This window comes from Helianthus annuus, chromosome 16 (genome assembly GCF_002127325.2).
Source record: "Helianthus annuus cultivar XRQ/B chromosome 16, HanXRQr2.0-SUNRISE, whole genome shotgun sequence".
Lineage (NCBI taxonomy): Eukaryota > Viridiplantae > Streptophyta > Magnoliopsida > Asterales > Asteraceae > Helianthus > Helianthus annuus.
In genome coordinates this window covers 11,368,501-11,388,256 of record NC_035448.2, presented here as the reverse complement: position 1 = coordinate 11,388,256, position 19,756 = coordinate 11,368,501, and the positions used below count along the sequence as shown (strand labels likewise).

At 37.2% G+C, this 19,756-nt stretch overlaps 1 protein-coding gene and 1 long non-coding RNA gene across 17 annotated transcripts; both read right to left on the bottom strand.

The window, feature by feature from the left end:
* Positions 1–449: 449 nt before the first annotated feature.
* Positions 450–3,017, bottom strand: LOC110917137. 15 transcript variants are annotated; one of them, XR_004884746.1, is made up of 9 exons: positions 2,913–3,017; positions 2,341–2,441; positions 2,142–2,183; positions 1,985–2,046; positions 1,795–1,872; positions 1,593–1,696; positions 1,396–1,451; positions 1,258–1,300; positions 710–1,179 (listed from the first exon to the last, which is right to left on the bottom strand). It is a non-coding gene; the product is annotated as an uncharacterized LOC110917137 (long non-coding RNA). The 15 variants fall into 15 exon arrangements; XR_002580373.2 differs by adding an exon at positions 450–661 and having other exon boundaries at positions 736–1,179; positions 1,985–2,441; XR_002580369.2 differs by having other exon boundaries at positions 1,985–2,054; positions 2,142–2,441.
* Positions 3,018–5,692: 2,675 nt separating this feature from the next.
* On the bottom strand, positions 5,693–7,946 carry LOC110917095 (F-box/FBD/LRR-repeat protein At1g13570). 2 transcript variants are annotated; one of them, XM_035986036.1, is made up of 6 exons: positions 7,813–7,946; positions 7,078–7,250; positions 6,609–6,944; positions 6,438–6,533; positions 6,196–6,354; positions 5,693–6,123 (listed from the first exon to the last, which is right to left on the bottom strand). In XM_035986036.1, the coding sequence occupies exons 2-6, from the start codon at positions 7,081–7,083 to the stop codon at positions 5,806–5,808; spliced, it is 915 nt and encodes a 304-aa protein (XP_035841929.1). In that variant the 5' UTR covers positions 7,084–7,250; positions 7,813–7,946; the 3' UTR covers positions 5,693–5,805. The 2 variants fall into 2 exon arrangements, with proteins under 2 accessions (XP_035841929.1, XP_022017405.1); XM_022161713.2 differs by having other exon boundaries at positions 6,609–7,250.
* Positions 7,947–19,756: the final 11,810 nt, after the last annotated feature.

The following is a 19,756-nucleotide window of genomic DNA, read 5'->3' as shown; positions in this document are numbered from 1 at the left end:
ACACAAAAATATACAAACTTTTAAAGTTGAGTTAATTGCGCGGATGGTCCCTGTGTTTTGCCATTTTTCATGTTTAGTCCCCACTTTTTTTTTTAAAATAGCATGTTTGCTCCCTGTGGTTTGCTCGGTTGTTACTCGGATAGTCTCTGATATGGATGGACGTTAGTTCTTAGTGTTAAGTGAGTTTGAAATGACTAAAATACCCTTTGTTATTAAAAAAACAAAAATACATTAAACAAAAATATAAGGTGGGACCCATTTATGATTTATCTTCAACAACCCACCCAAACTCTTTTACGAGGACTGTTCCGGCATGCGGCAACTCCATTCCGCCGTGTTGTAGCGGGAAAACGCACCAGGTGAACTCGCTGAAAAATCACCACGCATTCTTGATTGCAATTTATGTCTTATTATTGTTTAAAGAGAATTAACAATCTTGATTTTGTTTGAATTTGATTTTGTAAAATTGTTTATAGATATGATGGATAATATAACAATTATAGACAAAACAAAACCAAACTGAACTAGCTCAAACATGCCAAAACCCAGTAAAACCAATCAAGATGTACTTTGTTCGGTGGACGTTGCAAATCCAATGGCAATGAAAAGACCTCCAAATCCACGAATGTTGTAAAGTGACCTGCGATGGCAATTAAGGGACCTGCAAATCAAGATGTACTCTGTTTGGTGAATGTTGCAAGGTGACCTGTGATGGAAAATTGGCAATGAAGGGACCTGCAAATCCGATGGATGTTATCTTGCCGGTTGAAGTCCACCACCTGGTGGCAGTGAAGTGATTTAATGGGCGCCAAAAGAATTGGTTGGCCGTAAAAAAGGAGGGAAGGGGAGTGCTTCGCCAGAGAACAATGGGATGGAGGTGGTGTTTTAGCCGGAGACGAAAGGAACGGACAGAGGAGTGTCGCCGGAGAAGATGAGAAGATGGGTGGGGATGGGGTTGTGGACCATGACGGTGGTGTGTCCGGTGGTTACGGTGGTGCTTTGTCGAAGCCGTCGTTGGTCAATGAAGATGAAGGCTGGAGCTTAAAAATCACATATTTTTCAATCAAATATACGTTCCACTAAGAATTAGCCATCATATCCTTCTTTAATCAGACCACAATGATCACCACCTTCAACCAAATAGACTCTTTGCTGGCACGGGCTGCCCTGCCAAAACACCTTCATAATGTTGAACCAAATAAGATAATAAGAAATGGTTTATAAATTTCTACGACATAAGTGAGTGTGGAAACCAACCGTTTGTTTCAGGGACACCATTGTTTCTTGAACCATTATGCTTCTGGAGGTGACAGAAGCGAAAAGCATCAATACAGGAAAGAGTTTCATAACATTTATATATTTATAATAAGTATATATATAAAAATGGATGCTTACCGCCAAAAGCAAATCCAAACCTTCCATCACTGGAGGTTCCAAAAGCTCAACATCATCTACAATAACAAAATAAGGATGATTTGAAGCATTTATAAGGCATTTCTTCATCTATCTACCAGTAAAGACAAACATATTCTAACAAAGAAGACAAATTCAACAATCAGTATAAACTTAGTAACTAACTGATACAAACATACCTGTAGTTCTAAGTAAATCTGCAGTTATGTCATATCCAGCTTGTGCCAGAGAGAGCAACTGTTGTCAAGCAAAAGAATAAATCGTGTTGGACAAGAGTACAAATCTGAAGATTACAAAAAAAGGAATAAATCAGGCTTGCCAAACTAACTTATTAAAAACATAGAGCTTTTTCTAAAAATGATTAAATGTTCAAGGCCAAACCTTTAGACAAAGGGATGCGACGGGGGGTTCACGTGGTGCTGGTCATCTCAGCCAAGCAAGCTATCCTGTATATATGATCTTGATGTACGTTGCCATCAGGTTCTTTAGCTAACTCAACTATTTCTCACCAATTTTTTTAATAAAAAACTGAATAGAAATAATGGTATCAAATACACAAAAAAGAACTTACGATTGAAACATATTGACCTATGTTATATGCTCGCCCAGTTCGCCCGATTCAATGAACATGTCCTATAGCACTTACATGCATATCAAATTTATGATCTGTAGCAATAATAATAATAAATAAACAAGCTAAGAATATAGTAGCAGATACAAGAACTAACAAGACTGAATATGGAGAAGCTATCTCGTTCGCTGCATCGTATCTGTATATAAAAGTGGCGATGAGCAAAAGCCTATATATATGAAACAATCAAACAAAATAAAAAAATATAAAAGATCAAACTTTAGCTCTTTCCCAGAATGCATGCGGAACATTTTTAGGAACGATAGCATCCTTTTTGTACATAATTTCAACCCCACCTTTGATTGTGGCCTTGGCATATATACATAAACGACAAACATCCTTCTTCATAATTTATTTTTAGCCTGAAACTAAAGAGGCCGTCCCATAAACCGCAACGCTGAACCATGAATAAAACATAAAAAAAAATATTTTAAGCCTGAAATTAAAGAGGCCATCCCATAAACCGCAATGCTGAACCATGAATAAAACATCAAAAAAAAAATATTTTAAGCCTGAAATTAAAGAGGCCATCCCATAAACCGCAACTCTGAACCATGAATAAAACATCTAAAAAACCTAAAGACTATTACATAATAACAATCCCTTAGAAGTATGGTACCAACAAAAAATAACCAAATCTTTTTTAGGGCCTCAAAAAAATCTCTAAATTATGTCTTATTAGGTTTAAAAATTATATGAAAAAAATTACCGCAAACTGACCTAGACCTTGAATATCAAGTAGGAGTATGTGAATCAAGCAATCGGTTTCTTTCAGGCATTAACACAAACACCTTGTGGGCATGCTATTGATCAGGCTCTTTTATGCCCTAAAACATGATGAAATTGTCAAATTGAAAGGTGTGTGTACCTAGATGATTGTAGTGTTTTTACATGATTCGTTGCCCTCGTGGTGGGTTCATGTGACGGATAAACATTTAATATTTGTCTTCCATGTTTCGAGAGTCACTCCTACAGGTGGTTTCCAAGAAAATATGAATCAAATCGTCAAAAAATCACAAATTAATCAACAAAAAGAGGATTATGAAATAGAAAACCACATGCCTATTGCAGTTCTTGACTCGTTTGATACGTGTGACCCCTGTTTTCTTTATTCTTTGGGGTTAAAAACGCAAATTGAAAGCTGTGAAAAAGCATAACAAGATCCAGACCAGGATATATTCATTCAACAGGGGTGACCGGTGGAATTCTCCCCTAGACTACCATCAATTTCGAATCATAACACGTTTCCTGCAACAGGAATGATGAATGAGTTCATATATTACAGTTAAAAAAACAACAATTTCTATGTGTTCCCATGCTACTCTTCAACCAAATTAAGCATTCAGTACATTAAAAAGTTGAGATCAATTTGATACATCGAGCAAGCAAATATCAGATATACATCTTGAAGGAGACGTGAACCATTGTTGTATGACGGCGTTACGACGGGCTTGCGGGTCTAGACACAACTGGCCAAATTCAATTGGCGTCTTCAATCTTCGATTGAAACATCAAATCAATCAAAAGGTAGAGGAGATAGCGGTGAGATTAGTATCGTAGCTGTCATCGATGTCACCGTTGCCGGAGGGCCTTGGCTTGCTCCCCTCTCTCCGTATTCTCCAGTCTTCACTCTATCTCCCTCTTTAAGTAATACATCGAAGGAGTGGTACCATTAATCACATATTCATGAATTGATAAATGCATGACCTCAATGGAAATTCAATCGACATTCACAACTGATGGGAATTCAATGGACATTCAATTGGCCTTAAATTTGAGACGATTGAGTTGAAGAATCTGGTAAAGGTAGAAACGGTTCGGTGAAGAAATGAAGAAACTGATGATGGTGGGTGTTGATTGTAAGGAGAGGAGGATAAAATGGGAAGAAAAATGTAAAATTATAGGTTTTATTTAAATCTTTTAGTCTGCCATCTTAAAAATTAGGGGTTAAATTACTTTTATGTCCATTGGAAATGTATTATATAGATATATATAGATTATATTTATTTTAAGGGGTATTTTAGTCATTTTATATGGACTTAACTAGTAGAACTAACGTCCATCCATATTAGGGACTATCCGAGTAACAACCGAGCAAACCACAGGGAGCAAACATGCTATTTTAAAAAGGTGGGGACTAAACATGAAAAAATGGCAAACCACAGGGACCATCCGCGCAATTAACTCTTTAAAGCTCAAAAAAAATCAATTCAACCAAAGATGGAAGGTTCAAGCAAACGAGGTTCGGGTTCGAAGAAAAAACCCGTACGACCGAAGGTTCGAGCTAATCTTGGGATTTATAGAGTGTAATTTAGGATTTATTTAAATGAAATTTATAATTTTATTGTTTTATTGTTTTGTTGTTAATTTATAATTTAAAAAAAAACATCACTAGTGATGGGCATTTCCACTAAAATCCATCACTAGTGATGGAATAATACATGATAACATAGCGAAACTTGATTGGATGTTGTGAGTGATGGAATTTTATTACTAGTCGAGCGCCCCTACCTTATTCGTGCTATTGAAGCCATTTCACATATTCTAATTTCAATCTAACGTGGGCTATCAGGTCCATCAGGTAGTACATTTGATAGCCCAACATAGACATAATGAGTTGTAGGTAAATAAAAAGGAATCCGAATCCAGTCTATAGTCCGATCCGGAAACACTATTGAAACCGGGTTTCACCAAAAACCGGTCCCCACTTGATTTGATTCGATTCTTCCGTGTTTAAAATTTGATCCGGTCTGATTTCGTTTCACTCGGTTCATATTAGAACTCGGTTTTAAATCAAACCCGTTTGGCCCCGATTTGATTTGACTTCAGCTGACAGAGCCTGAACCGGTTTGGACCAGTTTGTGCACCTCTAAATGATTATTTTATATATCCACATACGTTTGAAGATATTTTATTTGCGTTTCGTATTGGTTAAATACATTTTAGGCATGGGCATGGGCAAGTACAAGGATCTTGTGGTTTTTGTGAGCCTAAGTATTTTGCTACATGTCCTCAATGGGACATCTACGTGGTTAAGGTGTATGCCTTATAACCAAAATGTCAGGGGTTCAAATCCTGTAGAATGTAGGTTGTGTATTTATCCTAAAAATTTAGGAATTGTTGTTTAAAAATAAAAGTACTACATGGACTACTTAACAGGTGACTTGTTCATACTAATGGATTGGTAGCTGAGCCTATTACCTCTTCATTGGATACATGTATGATAACCGAAACATGGAATTCTGACTCCGTAGATCCGGGATCTTGGTATGGTTCATAATGCGTCACCATATCCTCGCAGAAAGGTTGATCTTCAGCAATGGCACGTGACTCACGGGTGGAGCTTCTTGGTGGCCCGGCCCTACTGTTTTTTCGCTCGTAGTGTTAATTTTACCGAAAACTTCCGAAAAAAAAACTTTTTTTAGTGTAAAATATTAGATTTTTAAAAGTCCGGCCCCACTGTTTTTTTCGCTCGTAGTGTTAATTTTACCGAAAACTTCCGAAAAAAAAACTTTTTTGTAGTGTAAAATATTAGATTTTTAAGAGTCCGGCCCGCACTGGTTTTTCATTTGCCACTGATGTGGCTTATCATCTCTCATAGCAGTCCATTTCCCCGACTCTACTCTTTAACACAACAATAAGTGACAGTTGATCCGGAAATGACCACAATACTAGATAACTAATAACTAGTAGCCATACAAACATTACATTATCATCATAAATCTCAACATACAAACAATAAGGTCTTAAAGCAATTCTCACTAATATTCATTGGTGGTAATTATTACTGCCGGAGATGCGCGTGGGGCCTGTAAGAGAGTTTTCAACATCTCCGACTCTTGATTCCGGTGAACCACACTGCATATGCTCACCTTCTTCAGCTTAGGTGACCTAACCAAGATAAACTTCACAAAGTCTTTTACAAATTCAATCACATGTGAGCTTCTGATCAAAGAAATCTCCAGTTTTTTCAGATGCTCCAACCAAAGACGCTTAAACCAAACATCTGAATATTCATCCTTTACAGCACGATATTCATGATCACCGTATCCCTGATCACCGTTATATTCCAACGCCATCTACATAAAGGTAATTCTTTTGGTCAGCGACAATCAAACAAACAGAATACAAGATATAGTAATATCATTTACCTGTAGCTTAATTCTCTCCAAGTTCGGGGAACATCTGATCAAAACAAGAAGAAAAGCTAATCTTGAGCCCTCAACAAAAGACATTCCATCCAAACGTATGTATTTGAGGTGGATTAGTGAGGTTGGAAGCTCTTGCGGAACCGAGTCTAGAACTAGCCACTTGAACCATAGACCAAAACAAATATTAACAGCCAAAAGTTTACAACTTTTCTTTCAATTATATTTTCATGTGGACATGTTACCTCACAGTAATCAATCGAAATAGTCAGATCTTCAATCACAGGTAAACACTTGAGTAGCTCATAAATAGTGCATTTATCATCTGATTCACCTATATCCTGCAACACGTCATGATACTCAGATGAGTTTAGAAAGTCCATGACATGAGAACGTATGTTCAAGTGGGTACTTACGAGATTCAAGCTCTCAAGTGATGGACAATTTGATAAAAGATGTCGAAGAGTTTTTGTAGAGAGCTTTACATCATTCAAGTATAAGCTTACAAGGCTACCAAAGCCATTGAATATTGATGGAAGGTCAACAATAAAATCACAAAGATCGAGGTCCTCTAAGTCATGCAATGCGAAAACAGATTTGGGTAATTCATGCAACATGCTACCCGGTCCATCAAGTCGTAGTTTCTTGACAGTGTGGTTTCTCGACAAATGAAGTATTATTTGATCAAATTCAAAACAGTCGTGGTCTTCCCAATTACCCGTCATAGAAAGGGTGAGCTCGTGTATTGGACCCTGGCGCAGCAGCAAAACTTGGTGTAGATCATGCATGTCAATGTATTTTATTGTACTTGATATGTCAGATGTTAGCTCGGAAGTTCTTTTACGCAAATTAAACTCTAGTATAGGAATCTTGGTCCACTTGTACCTCCATTCCCTTGAGAGAATACTAGTCCTTGCAGCCTCTTCGGTTGGTAAAAGACATAGGATGGTTTCTAATATGGGTTGCGGAAGCGTGCTGACTCTATCCAAAGCCATTCGTTCAGCATATTGAAGTTTCATCTTCAGTTGTTCTTTTTGTTGGATTGAAAATTAATAATGCTGCAAAACAAACGAAATACATGAGGCATCATCATCTCCTCCATCACTTTTTATATTTATTTACTTACAGAACAACCCACTTCCAAACCCCTTATTATAGTATCCATTTATCAGTCTATTTGTTACTTTTTCTTTCTATTAACATTTGGCAGCCATATAAACAACCCATGTTTGTTTTTCTCACAGATGTGCAGTTTTTGTGGGTGAAATTAACATTTATGAATCGTGAAATTGAAGCACTCAACGCTATTATAACAACTTAATACAGAACAAAAAACTAATAAAAACCCACATCGAAACACCTATCCATTTATCAGATTAACTTTTTGGCAGCCACATGACATGAACAAACACTTATGAATAGTGAAATGGAAAGAAGCAGTTATCAAACAGAAAGCGTAGATTTATAATTACAACACAAAAACGACGGATATGAAAGTTCTAATAAGCCCTTACTCAAATCACAAAAATTGAAACAGAAGGCATGAAAAATTGATGAAATCAAGTAAGTAATAACAATATATATATATAGAGAGAGAGAGAGATCAAAAGGAGGAGATACCCAAATTGAACGTAACCCGAACACTCGTTGGGTGAGTATGTGTGCGGACTGAAACTTCACCTACCGAAAAGTTTCCCTGCCAAATTCCACTTCATTTCATTTCAATGATATTAAAGTTCTTGGACGGGAACAATGTTTTCTTTTAATTATTAAAGTTCATTGACGGCGGGAACAATGTTTTCTTTTAATTATTAAAGTTCATTGGCGGGAACAGTTTTTTCTTTTAATTATTAAAGTTTATTGGCGGGAACAATGTTTACTTTTAAAGAGTTAATTACTGTTTTCGTCCCTGTGTTTTGTCAAAAATCACTATTTCAGTCCATTAATTTAAAAATTGCGATTTTAGTCCATGTAGTTTCACTTTCGTAACCATTTCAGTCCACCTCGTAACCATTTCAGTCCTTGTACTTAACAGAATAATGGATTGAAATGGTTACGAAAGTGAAACCACAGGGACTGAAATGGTTACGAAAGTGAAACAACAGGGACTGAAATCGCAATTTTTAAACTAATGGACTGAAATAGTGATTTTTGACAAACCACAGGGACGAAAACAGTAATTAACTCACTTTTAAATTATTAAAGTTCATGGGCGGGGGTTAAAGTTTTTTTTTTTTTTTTTTTAACGGCTAACTGCTTTCCACGTGTAAACCCACCCTTTCGGAGCTATGTCCAAAGGCCGACTACTCGACCACCGCTAGAAAGCGTCGCACACCCCTGATGCGCAGGAACCCCATGGAATGGGTTTACCCTCATCCTCCGTTGGACTCGAACCCGGGTTGAATCCCGAGCCGAGCCTTCACCTGGATGTCACAACCACTGCGCTGCAGATGGAAGGACGGCAGGTAAAGTTATTATCATTTTTTTTATCGAGTGAATCTATCTACTATACTAAAAGAATTCTTTTTAGCCACATGATCTATTCTTAGCCAATCAATTGGGTGATGTGGACACCCTCTTTGGCCAGAGAATTCCCTTTGGGCGGGATTTTCTTTTCTCTTATTTCCCTTCACACCGCGTGCTCTCTCTCTCTTCAATCATTCCAACCTTGCCAATTACACGCTCTCACAAACCCTAAATCTATCCGATCGGCGGTTGTTCCGAGCTCAATCTTTCTCTCCCCGTCTTCGAATATCTCAGCTAAGCAACTGTTCTGAGGAAGCCCGTCGTTGTCGGCGGTCTTTTGACGTCGTCTCTGGCGGCAACGGCTATTCGAACTTCCGCCGGTTGAAATCAAAGCAAACGACGTCTGTGTTAAGTGCTCGCGTCTCCCATCAACCCGTCCGATATTAACAGAATTGAAGGTTTGTAGTTTAATCTATTAATCGGTTATTTGGTTGTTAGATGTTTGTTGTTAGCATATGTTGTTGTTGTATGAAATTCAAGTTGATCACCATTCAGGCAACTAGATTCTTTATCTCATCATTTACATGTAGCCCACCTGTTTGTGGAAATGTCTATGTGAACAAAGACACAACAATGTTGAGGTATTTACACTGATTCATACTTTTTCTTCTTCGATTCGTTAGGTTGTAGTGATTTCAGTTTGTATATTGCATTATAAAGTGCACTTGAAGGTACCGCCTTTGGGTCCTTTTTGGCGCACACCATTCAGGGGTTTCAGTTCTTTCAAGAACAATTATGTAACAACCATAAATTTATTTAGCGATTTCCGTAAATAATCACAAATTACTGAGTAATTATATTTAAACATTCATACTCAAATACGGGTTATTAAAACTTTTCTAAACTTGAAAGCAAAACAACATAGTGTGATTTAATTTGCCGTTTTAGAATAACGACGAAACAACATTGTGGAAGCTTCGTTTAATGTGTTTTCGGTTCTTGCTCGACGCTTGATCTTCATCCGGGACTCTCGACTTTCACCTATGATCAATACCAGCTTAAATGTTAGTATTGATAGTTTAATTAATGGTACTAGGCAAGATAATGATAATGGAAAGAAATCCCAACATTAATCTCTTGATTCCACAAACAAGGACTTGAAACTGGCCTCCACCGTAACTTACGGTGGGCACCGTAAGTTACGGTGGCCCCTGTTTTAAAGCACCCCTACCGTAAGGCAGGAGTGAACTGGCGTAACGATTTCAGCCCCCACTGTAACTTACGGCGGTGGCCCCTGTATCAGACCCTTCCATTTTGCCGTTTTTGACACGAAAACTTTCGTATCTTTCAATCCGCTTGTCCGTTTGACCTACCGTTTCTTCCTACGTAATTGTAATTTGATTCTCCACCTTATGTAGTTAAAATCCAACATCCGGTTTAACAAAATTTCAGACTTTTAAGTCTTCGGCTTATTGCCCTTTTTACCAAATTTTGACCCGTTCAATTTTATCAAACAAACATGTTTATTTGCTCTTTAAACTCATGAAATTCATAAATTCCACATCTCCTATCATATTAATCTCAAATCACGGGTTTCTTACATAATAGAAACCCGTTTACGCTCAAGTTCTTATTTTGACCCGTTAAGGGTATTTAAGCACCTTCTAACTTAAAATCGCTTTCGATTGTTTCTAGCATTACATTACCACATTTCTTATCATAAAATTTTCCACCACAACTGTATTTATGGTGGGTTTACTATGGTAATCTATATAAATCGAGTTTTACCCCTCAACTCATTATTTTACGGCAAAGACTCAAATAGAGCCATTTGACTAACGTATTACATCTTTCAACTTTTATACTCGTCCTAAGTATTTATCTAATCGTAAAAACTCGTTTCCAAACAACCTTTAAGGGTTGTTTGTTCAATTTAGCCTACGAGGGCGTTTTGGTCAATTTTAGTCCTTCTTTTACGACGAATGACTTATAGATACTTGTTTGACCCAAAATCCAATCTTTTAACTATAATTCTGATTAGAAACCATTATTTCTCTAAAACACCACGATTTTAACTTAAATCATTCGGTTTACCTCTAAGATAACCGAATATCCACTTTTGACCTTGTTTAACTCTTAGAGAACCTCAAGTTCTAAGTGATGAGTTGAACCATTTTACATACCTGACTCGGATCAATGCATTAACCAGTTTTAATACCTTGCATTAGTGGCCGCTAAGTAATAGCAATGTGAACATCCGGGTGCTATTTATTCCTAAAATCATACAACTTGACAAACCATTAGTCAATATTATCAAATGGTGATAATTTCACCTTTTGACCCGTTTGGTCTAAATGACCGTGAATCTTTATGAGATGATATTAGTTACCATCTTAACTATATGACTCGTTATCTTTTGACCATTTCATGATTAAATAACCGTATTAGCTCTCTTTTAACCATTAAACATGGTTTATAAACATTGTCTTTTGTTCCGAACCGCACATGTCGTGTCGGAACATCATAATTCAAACAAGACTTTACATTCATCATGATATATAAAACCAATAGGTATTACATAAAAAGGTGTAAGCTTTACTTACCTTGCATCCGAATTGCGCTTTTCCTTCATTCTTGATTCGTTTGACCCGCTTCCTTCCCCAAGCTTTCACCTAGCTTGCCAAGCGTCAAACTATCATTGTAATTGTAAGATGGTTAGGTTAGTAATAATCATTTTACGACTATTCCGTCCTACGCTTCTTATATTGAATTTGTCATTCGATCATATAGTTGGTCGGGTTGACTTTTTATAGTCAATCGACTTATCAACTTATTAAATGCACATTTGGTTTATGGAATTTCGCTTAGGCATTTCATCCGAACTTTTAACGAAATCAAATTTTACACATTAACTACTAGGTAACATGATTTCAAGTATCTACATCACGATCTTAACATCAATTTCCCTATATCATACAAAACCCATTTAGTGAGAAGTATGATCTTGTACCCAAATTCATGCTTCAATCGAACACCTTCTATTTGTTATCATGCATGTTGATTCTAAGCATAGTTATACCACCAATTTCATCATAACATTAAAACCCACTTATCTAAGTGTGTTAATTCATCAAATCCTTCAATTCATAGGATGTTATGTATGATTTTCACTTAGGGTTTCGTTCCTAAGCAAGTATACATCACTAATCTAGCCCTAGCTTCTCTAATCCATGCCTAATTCGCGATTAGGATGATTACCAACTTTTTACAACTTCACGAATGTTAGAAATTCAACATACCTTACGATCCCCTTGACTTGGTGATCACGAATTTGCGTTCATGCATTGATTTGGCTCTTGATTTGGGCTTCAATTGGGTCAATTTGTTGAACTAGGGTTTGGAGCCCCTTGTTCTTGCTCCTGGGCGTACGCGCACACACACACGAAGTGTGTCTTGTGTTTTGATTTTTGTTTTTATAATTCAAGTCTTTTTTTTGGCAACTTAGGTCCCTCTAGTTTGGTTAGTCATTAAGTAGACCATAACCCACCTATTTCTAGTAATATTCCCCTTATTAACTAGGTTAAACATTCCTAGTTAACTTAATGGGTTCGGGAAGTTATAACCCGTTTTAATTTTAAGTCCCGTTAAATCTCGGGCCTTCTGTATACTTTGTTTCCTCAAAAGCCTTTATACCGTTTTTATCTAATATTAGGTTCATTTAATTAAAATCCTAATATTCACCGGTTTACTTTTACCTATAACGTTACTTTACCCGTCATCTAGTATTAACGGGGTTTGATTACCAAACCCGTTTTCGGGGTGTTACAAATTACCTCCTTGTGGACTCTCTCATGATGGGTAAATGCTTTTACTTTTATTTGGTGGTACATTTTTGTTCATATTATCTGTAATGGGTTGTTGTCAATTGTTGTTGATTTGTGTTGATTCTTGTGATTTGAGGGTTATTATGATGAATTGGATCTAGGTTGTTCAAGATTTGTTGTGAATGTTGATAAAGTTGATAGCTTTTTTAGATCTAGGTTATTAAGAGGTTGATTTTAAAGATTTGCTTGATTTTGTTGAGTGTGATAGTTTGATGGGTTTTTGTTGGATCGTCGTGTGACCCTAACGAGTCAATCTGAGTAGTTCAGCATCAAATACAAAGGCGGAATCAATGTAAATGACGTAAAACAGCTTGTTCTCCTTTAATTTTCTTCTTATATTGATTTCTGAGCTTTTACAAAGCAGATAACAATCCGGCAGCACCTCAGCTCTCAAAACACACACTGTAATTCCGTATGAAATGACACAAGCACAACACTATTTATAGACAGCTAATTCCGCATGAACTTACACACACGAAACTTAATTCCATGCGGAATTAACTCACACGAGATTATGTTTCATGCGATATTAACATTTCATGCGAAATTATAATTCCAAGCGGAATTACAATTTCGTGCGGAATTACCTATAATCATGATTTCTCGTTTTCCGTGCCCTGATCTATCTAGTATAATACAAGACTCTATAAAGACGAAGTTAACAGACAACCGTGCATTAACAGACTCCCCCTTGGATGTTGACGAAGTCTTGAGCATCCAGTCTTCAGTCTTTAGTCTTGATCTATCGCTCTCTGCCCTGAATTGTCTTGAACTTGTAAAGCATCCTTCAATCTTTATCTTCAAACTCTAACCTTCAATCTCCCCTTTGAATGTTGATCCAGAATTCTGACTCCCCCTTTCACAGACTCCCCCTCTCGATATGCTGGGACTTGAATTCTGGTTCAAACTTTGACATTTTCTTTGCCATGGGGATTTCACTCCTGTTTCCTATTCCTCAAACATATAACATTATAGTCTATACAAACTTAAACTTTCATTAATTGTTCATCAGTTTTAGAAATCCACTTAAGTATTCAGGTCCAAGTTAATGACCCTGATTACTCAATTTATCTACCAAGTCCAACTTAATGACCTTGGTTGATCTTGTGACAAAACAAACTGACTTTTGTTCAACATTTTCAAATATTTTCTGAAAAATTACAAATTTCAATTTAATGAACTTGTTTTGACTTTCCAATTTTCTCAATTAACAAGTTAAGCTCCCAACTCATCATCCAGCTTAGAATCTTTCTGCATCTGCTCCAACCTTCTAAATCTGAAGATCAACTCTCCACTTTGATTTGTCGGAAAAATAAAGCAGAAATGAAAAATCTTTTTGGATTTTTAATAAAATTTCTAAACTAGAAAATGAAATACAGGAATTAAAATGCAGAATGTAAACTATTTACAATCATATTTTTGATGAGCGTGTTAGGGAATCATATCAGCTAATGACAAGTTACTAGCACCGTTAAGCTCTATAACATACTAAGTCTTAAACAATTCACTTAGATTGTCGATATGCTGATCCTCTTAAATTTTCATACAGATTTCAATCTGTTCAAGATACGATTAAGGTGAATTAATGACTTAAACTTATATGTGTGTCCCACCTCTTGAATATACTCCCGTCTCCAGATCCCAATATTCAGTCTTATAGGTGAGTATAACACAGATGATATATGTAAAAGGGTTAGATGCGAAACCGTGAGAGCTCAGGTCAGAACTTCCGTTCAGCAGAGAGATGACGGTTCGACTTTAGGTGTGTTCCCTTTAGAGAATCGTTTCTTCAACAGCACATGATTAACATTTTGCAATGTGTTATCTTTTTTTATGATGAGGGTGAACTTTAAAAAGCATGCAGAAAGTATTATACTGGGACTAGGCCATTGCTTCCGCAAAATCAGAAGTCCCGGGAATAATGCCCCAGATATCACTGAGTATAAAGACCTAGTATCTCAGAAAAAGGGACCTTTCAAACAAGATTTCAGGGGTTACCTATATATCCAAGATTTGTTCCCCACAAAATAAGCAAGTTTGAATTTTAAGTTTATATCCCAAACAAGATTTACTGAATGTATAAAAACCTATCGGCACATCATCAGCGAGACTGTTTAAAAACTTTAAACTTTACATTTCTTTAGCGTACTGTAACTGTCAAGCCAATGTACTATCATTTTCCCTTTTTACACAAGCTCTTTTTCAGTTTTCTTTTGTTTTTTTTTTATTTTTGAATTTTCTCATGTTTTTGGGTTTTTGAATTTTTTTTACTGTTTTTGTATTTTCTGAAAATATAACTACTCCCCCTAAATACCAAAACAAGTAAAAAATGACAAACCATTGCAGATTGTTTCTCAACATCATCATCTACAATGTGATCCTCATCAACGCCAATAATCCCATCCGACACTGATAAAAGCTTCATACCATTTAGTTTTAAAAGATATTTAAAACGAGTTTTGTCAAATGCTTTGGTATGTAAATCAGCTTTTTGATTGTCAGTGTGGATTTTCTCAATTCGTATCAACTTCTTCTCGAAGCAATCTCGGATGAAGTGATGACGAATTTCGATATGTTTCGTTTAGCGTGATGAACAAGATTTTTCGTGATATTAATTGCAGCCTCATTATCAACAAAGATAGGGGTGTTAAGAAATTGCAAACCATAGTCGCGCATCTGTTACTGGATCCACAAGATCTGAGAGCAGCAACTGCTAGCAGATACATACTCCGCTTCACATGTGGATAGAGCCACAGAGGTCTGCTTCTTACATTGCCAGGTGACCAAACATGGTCCAAAGAACTGACAACCCGTTGTTGTTGATTTTGCGTTAACTTTACAGCTTCCGTAGTCGGAATCAGAATACCCTTCGAGCATGAAATCACCTGTTTTTGGATACCACAACCCCAATGAAGGAGTTCCTTTCAGGTAGCGTAATATCCGTTTCACAATCACCATATGCGAAGCTCTGGGGCTTGACTGAAACCGTGCTGCGAGGCACGTTGGATACATGATATCGGGTCTTGAAGCAGTTAAGTACATCAACGATCCGATCATGGAACGATACATCGTTTCATCTACCCTATCTCCGGTGAGATCTGGGTTTATCCCATGATTAGTCGCTAAAGGGGTTGACGTGGAGTAGATCCTGACATCCCAAATTTCTCTAAGATATCATGAACATACTTTGTCTGGTGTATGAAAATTCCCTCAGATAGTTGATCAACTTGAAGTCCCAAGAAGAATTTCATCTCCCCCATCGATGACATTTCAAACTTTTGTTTCATAACTGATTCAAAATCTTTGCACAAATTTTCATTCGTTGACCCAAATATGATGTCGTCCACGTATATCTGAACTATCAGAAGATGTCCGTCGACCTCTTTGGTGAAGAGAGTGGCATCCACTTTTCCACGGATGAAGCTGTTGGCTAGCAGGTGTTGAGACAATGTCTCATACCAAGCTCTTGGGGCCTGGTGTAAACCATACAGCGCTTTATCCATCAAATAAACCTTGTCTTTGTGGATTGGGTCAGTGAAGCCCGATGGCTGTCCGACATATACCTCCTCTTTAACCTTCCCGTAGAGAAAAGCCGATTTCACATCTAACTGATATACTTTGAAATTTTTCCACGATGCAAATGCCAGAAAGATTCTAATTGCTTCTAGTCGAGCCACGGGAGCATATATTTTGGTGAAATCTATACCCTCCTGCTGACTAAAGCCCTAGACTACGAGTCGAGCTTTGTTTTGAATAATAACCCCTCTATCATCTCTCTTGCACTTAAACACCCATTTTGTGTTAATTTTCCTGTGACCATCAGGCAAATCTACTAACTTCCACACTCCTAACTTCTCGAATTGACTCAACTCTTCTTGCATAGCATTGACCCAAGAATCTTCAGTAAGCGCCTCTTTGTAAGTTCGCGGTTCGATATGCGAAATAAAACAACTTTGTGAAAACTCAGTTTGCAAAGGTGCTACTATAGAATAAAAACAAGTAAGGCCTTGCTTAATTTGTCGTCTTGTGCGGACGCCTGATTGCAATTCTCCTATAATTAGCTCCTTTGGATGGTATGAAAGTGTTCTTGGCATCACCTCGCCTGGAACATCTACCTCGCCCTCCAGATTAGTGAGATTTTGATCTACACTTTGTTCACCGACTGGATTTGTTTGACTTAAAATCTGAATCTGCTCCCCCTCGGAATCTGAATCACCATGGTCAAATACTGGTATGTTCACAGATTCTTGATTATCATTCTCTACCGTCTGATTATCTTGAACAACTTCATTTTGTTGAATATCATCATGTTCTCCAGCATTGCTTGGACCTGCTTCATCGTCATTTGAAGTATGTTTTTGACGCCTTGAAGACTCAGCTGGGAACCTTTCCTACAATGACTCATACTCTCGCAAAATATCCAACTCATCAAAGAAATCTTCTTCTTCTTCCTCTTCTCTATCCATGTCAAACGAATTCCACAAAGTGTCATAATGAAAACGCCACGAATCTCCTGGATTCTGCAGTGGCATTGTATGACCTTGACACTCAACATTCGGTGCTTCGATGATCCGTTTTAAGCTTGGAACAAAGACACGTCTCAAAGGACTTGAGTAACCAACGAATATTCCTTCAATGCTCTTTGCACCAAACTTCCCAAAAGGCTCTAGAACAGTGCAGGGAGACCCAAACGGTTCTAAATACTTCAGGTTCGGCTTGCGGTTATTGATCAGCTTGAAACATGTTTTGTTGAATTTCTTGACAGTGAGAACCCGATTGAGAGTATAACATGCGGCTGATACTGCTTCTGCCCAAAAGTTAACATGTAGCTTGGAATCAGCAAGCATCGTCCTGGCCGTTTCGATTAGCGTCCTATTCTTTCTTTCAGCTACTCCATTCTGTTGCGGAGTGTAAGGAGCACTAAATTCATGTAATATACCTCTTTCATCACAATACTCTTCCATCTTGATATTCTTGAACTCAGTACCATTGTCACTACGTAATCTTCTAATGCGTGTCTGGTACAAGTTTTCCATCTTCTTGAAAAGCTTCATCAAACGTCTCATCTTTTGACTTCAGAAATAATACCCAAGAAAATCTTGAATAATCATATGTGACTTGATATTCGCTAATTTACACATATTTTAGTCCCCCATTTTATCCCCATTTTATGCGTTTTCGGCCGTAAAATCGTCATTCGGATACTTAATTATGTATACTTTTGTTTACAGGCCTAAAACAGCATACCGGGCAAGATGATAGTGAAAACGAGGACTTTCCGAACAAAACGACAAAGCTGCGGACATTCTGTTAGAAAACTAACCTGGGCAAGTGGCACGGTCGTGCGGTCTTAGGAACGACCGTGCATCTCCGACAAACCAAGATCAGCCGGTGATGAACGACCAGTGCAACAAGGCGTTCAAGACAATCCCAGTGATGCACGGTCGTGCCATACCTTGCACCCCGTGCGGATCCGATGATCAGCTAATTCCCGGTGATGAACGACCAGTGCTGCAGTCCGTGCAACAAGATCCCGGAATGGCACGGTCGTGCCATATGAAGAACGGTCGCACGAGAGCGAAGACCAGTCAACTCTGCTGATGTCATGAACAGTAACTACAATAATGCATAAAGTGAATGGTCATGCGATCGGTGCACGACCGTGTGACATCAAAAAAATATAAAAAGCGAACAGAAGCATTCTGTTCGTAACTCTGGAATTTTGGAGAGCTCCACAGGCGATTTTCAGGCTCCGGAAGCATCAGCTTTAGTCCGGATTCAAGCCACATTGCCCGGTTTAGCTCGGTTACTATCCGGATTCTCATTCTTATGCTTGTTTATGGTTTGGTTTCTCAAATCTTTCCATAATTTTGTTATGTTTCAAGCATTTAGACTGATTATTATGTATTAATGTAAGCCTTTAGGCAAAAACACAACAATCCCTTGCGTGATTATAACCATTAGTATGTTAATCTTTGTTTGTAATGACATTTTGAAGTATTTTCTATGATTATCTTTGATGATTAGTTTGCAACCTTGTTATTGATATTGATTTCTTGATTATAAGTAATTGTGTTGGATGATTGGTACTTGGTTAGTTAAGATAGTTGAAAAATGAAGCTTAATTAATCATGTATTAGTAAACTTTTAATTTGGTTAACTAGTTTAACTTGGTTAAAATGTGGGCATCATGATACTAGAAATGGTTAGTGGTTTAACAAAATGTAATTATTGTTAATCAAGAAAGCTTGCCCTCACGGAAGGACTCTAACGGGTTAGATGGTGTTGTTATGAATTCTTGCCATGATTTGTTAGCTTAGTTAGTAGTTTCGGCAAAAATTGCTATCTTGGTGAATTTATGCGCAAGATTTGTAAAATGAACTCGGTTGTGATTTAATCTAGTTTATGCTTGTCTCGGTGGTTGCATTGTGTTTATCGGTGTCGCTTTCCTTGATTAAGTGAGGTTAGAAAACTCCTAACGGATGACTAACTTATTTTTAGGAGATTTTTGTAGATATTAATCAATTGCACGCTAAAGAACAATTTTAGGTGGTTAAAGTGTGTTTGTCGTTTTAACTTTCCGAATGATTGTCATGTTAGGATTCCCGAAAGGGATACTAATTGTCTTAAATTGGAAAATTGACCGAATATTTCTAGTGCCAAAACTGACTTAGTTGACATGCTTTGGTTGTGTATTAAGCAAGGCTATTTATATATAATCTACTATGTTTTATAAATATTTGTTTATGCTTACTTTAGTTTAATTAAAAACCAAACAACTTATGTTTTTACCAGTAATTTAGTGACAAGGGTCTAGTATTATTTCTCCGCCCATTTCCGTGGATCGATACTTGGTTCTTACCGATACTTTATTACATATATGACGGGGTACACTTGCCTCTTTCGTGTGTGTTTTGATGTAAAAGTAATAATCACTTTTATAAATTTAAAACCAAATCGTGTGTATTTCATTGTAAAAATACGAGTAGTCGTGCACACGTCAAGTTTTTGGCGCCGCTGCCGGGGACATGGCGAGTTTTAGGAACGACCCGAGTCATTGTGTTATCGGTGTATATACTTGTTAATATTTGTGAATATTTTCTTGATTATTTATTTGTTTATTTATTTATTTTGTTAATATTTCTTGCTTTTAATTCAATTTATTCGTTTTCGTGATTCTTTTGTACACTTGTAAATTTTTGTTCCATTTATTT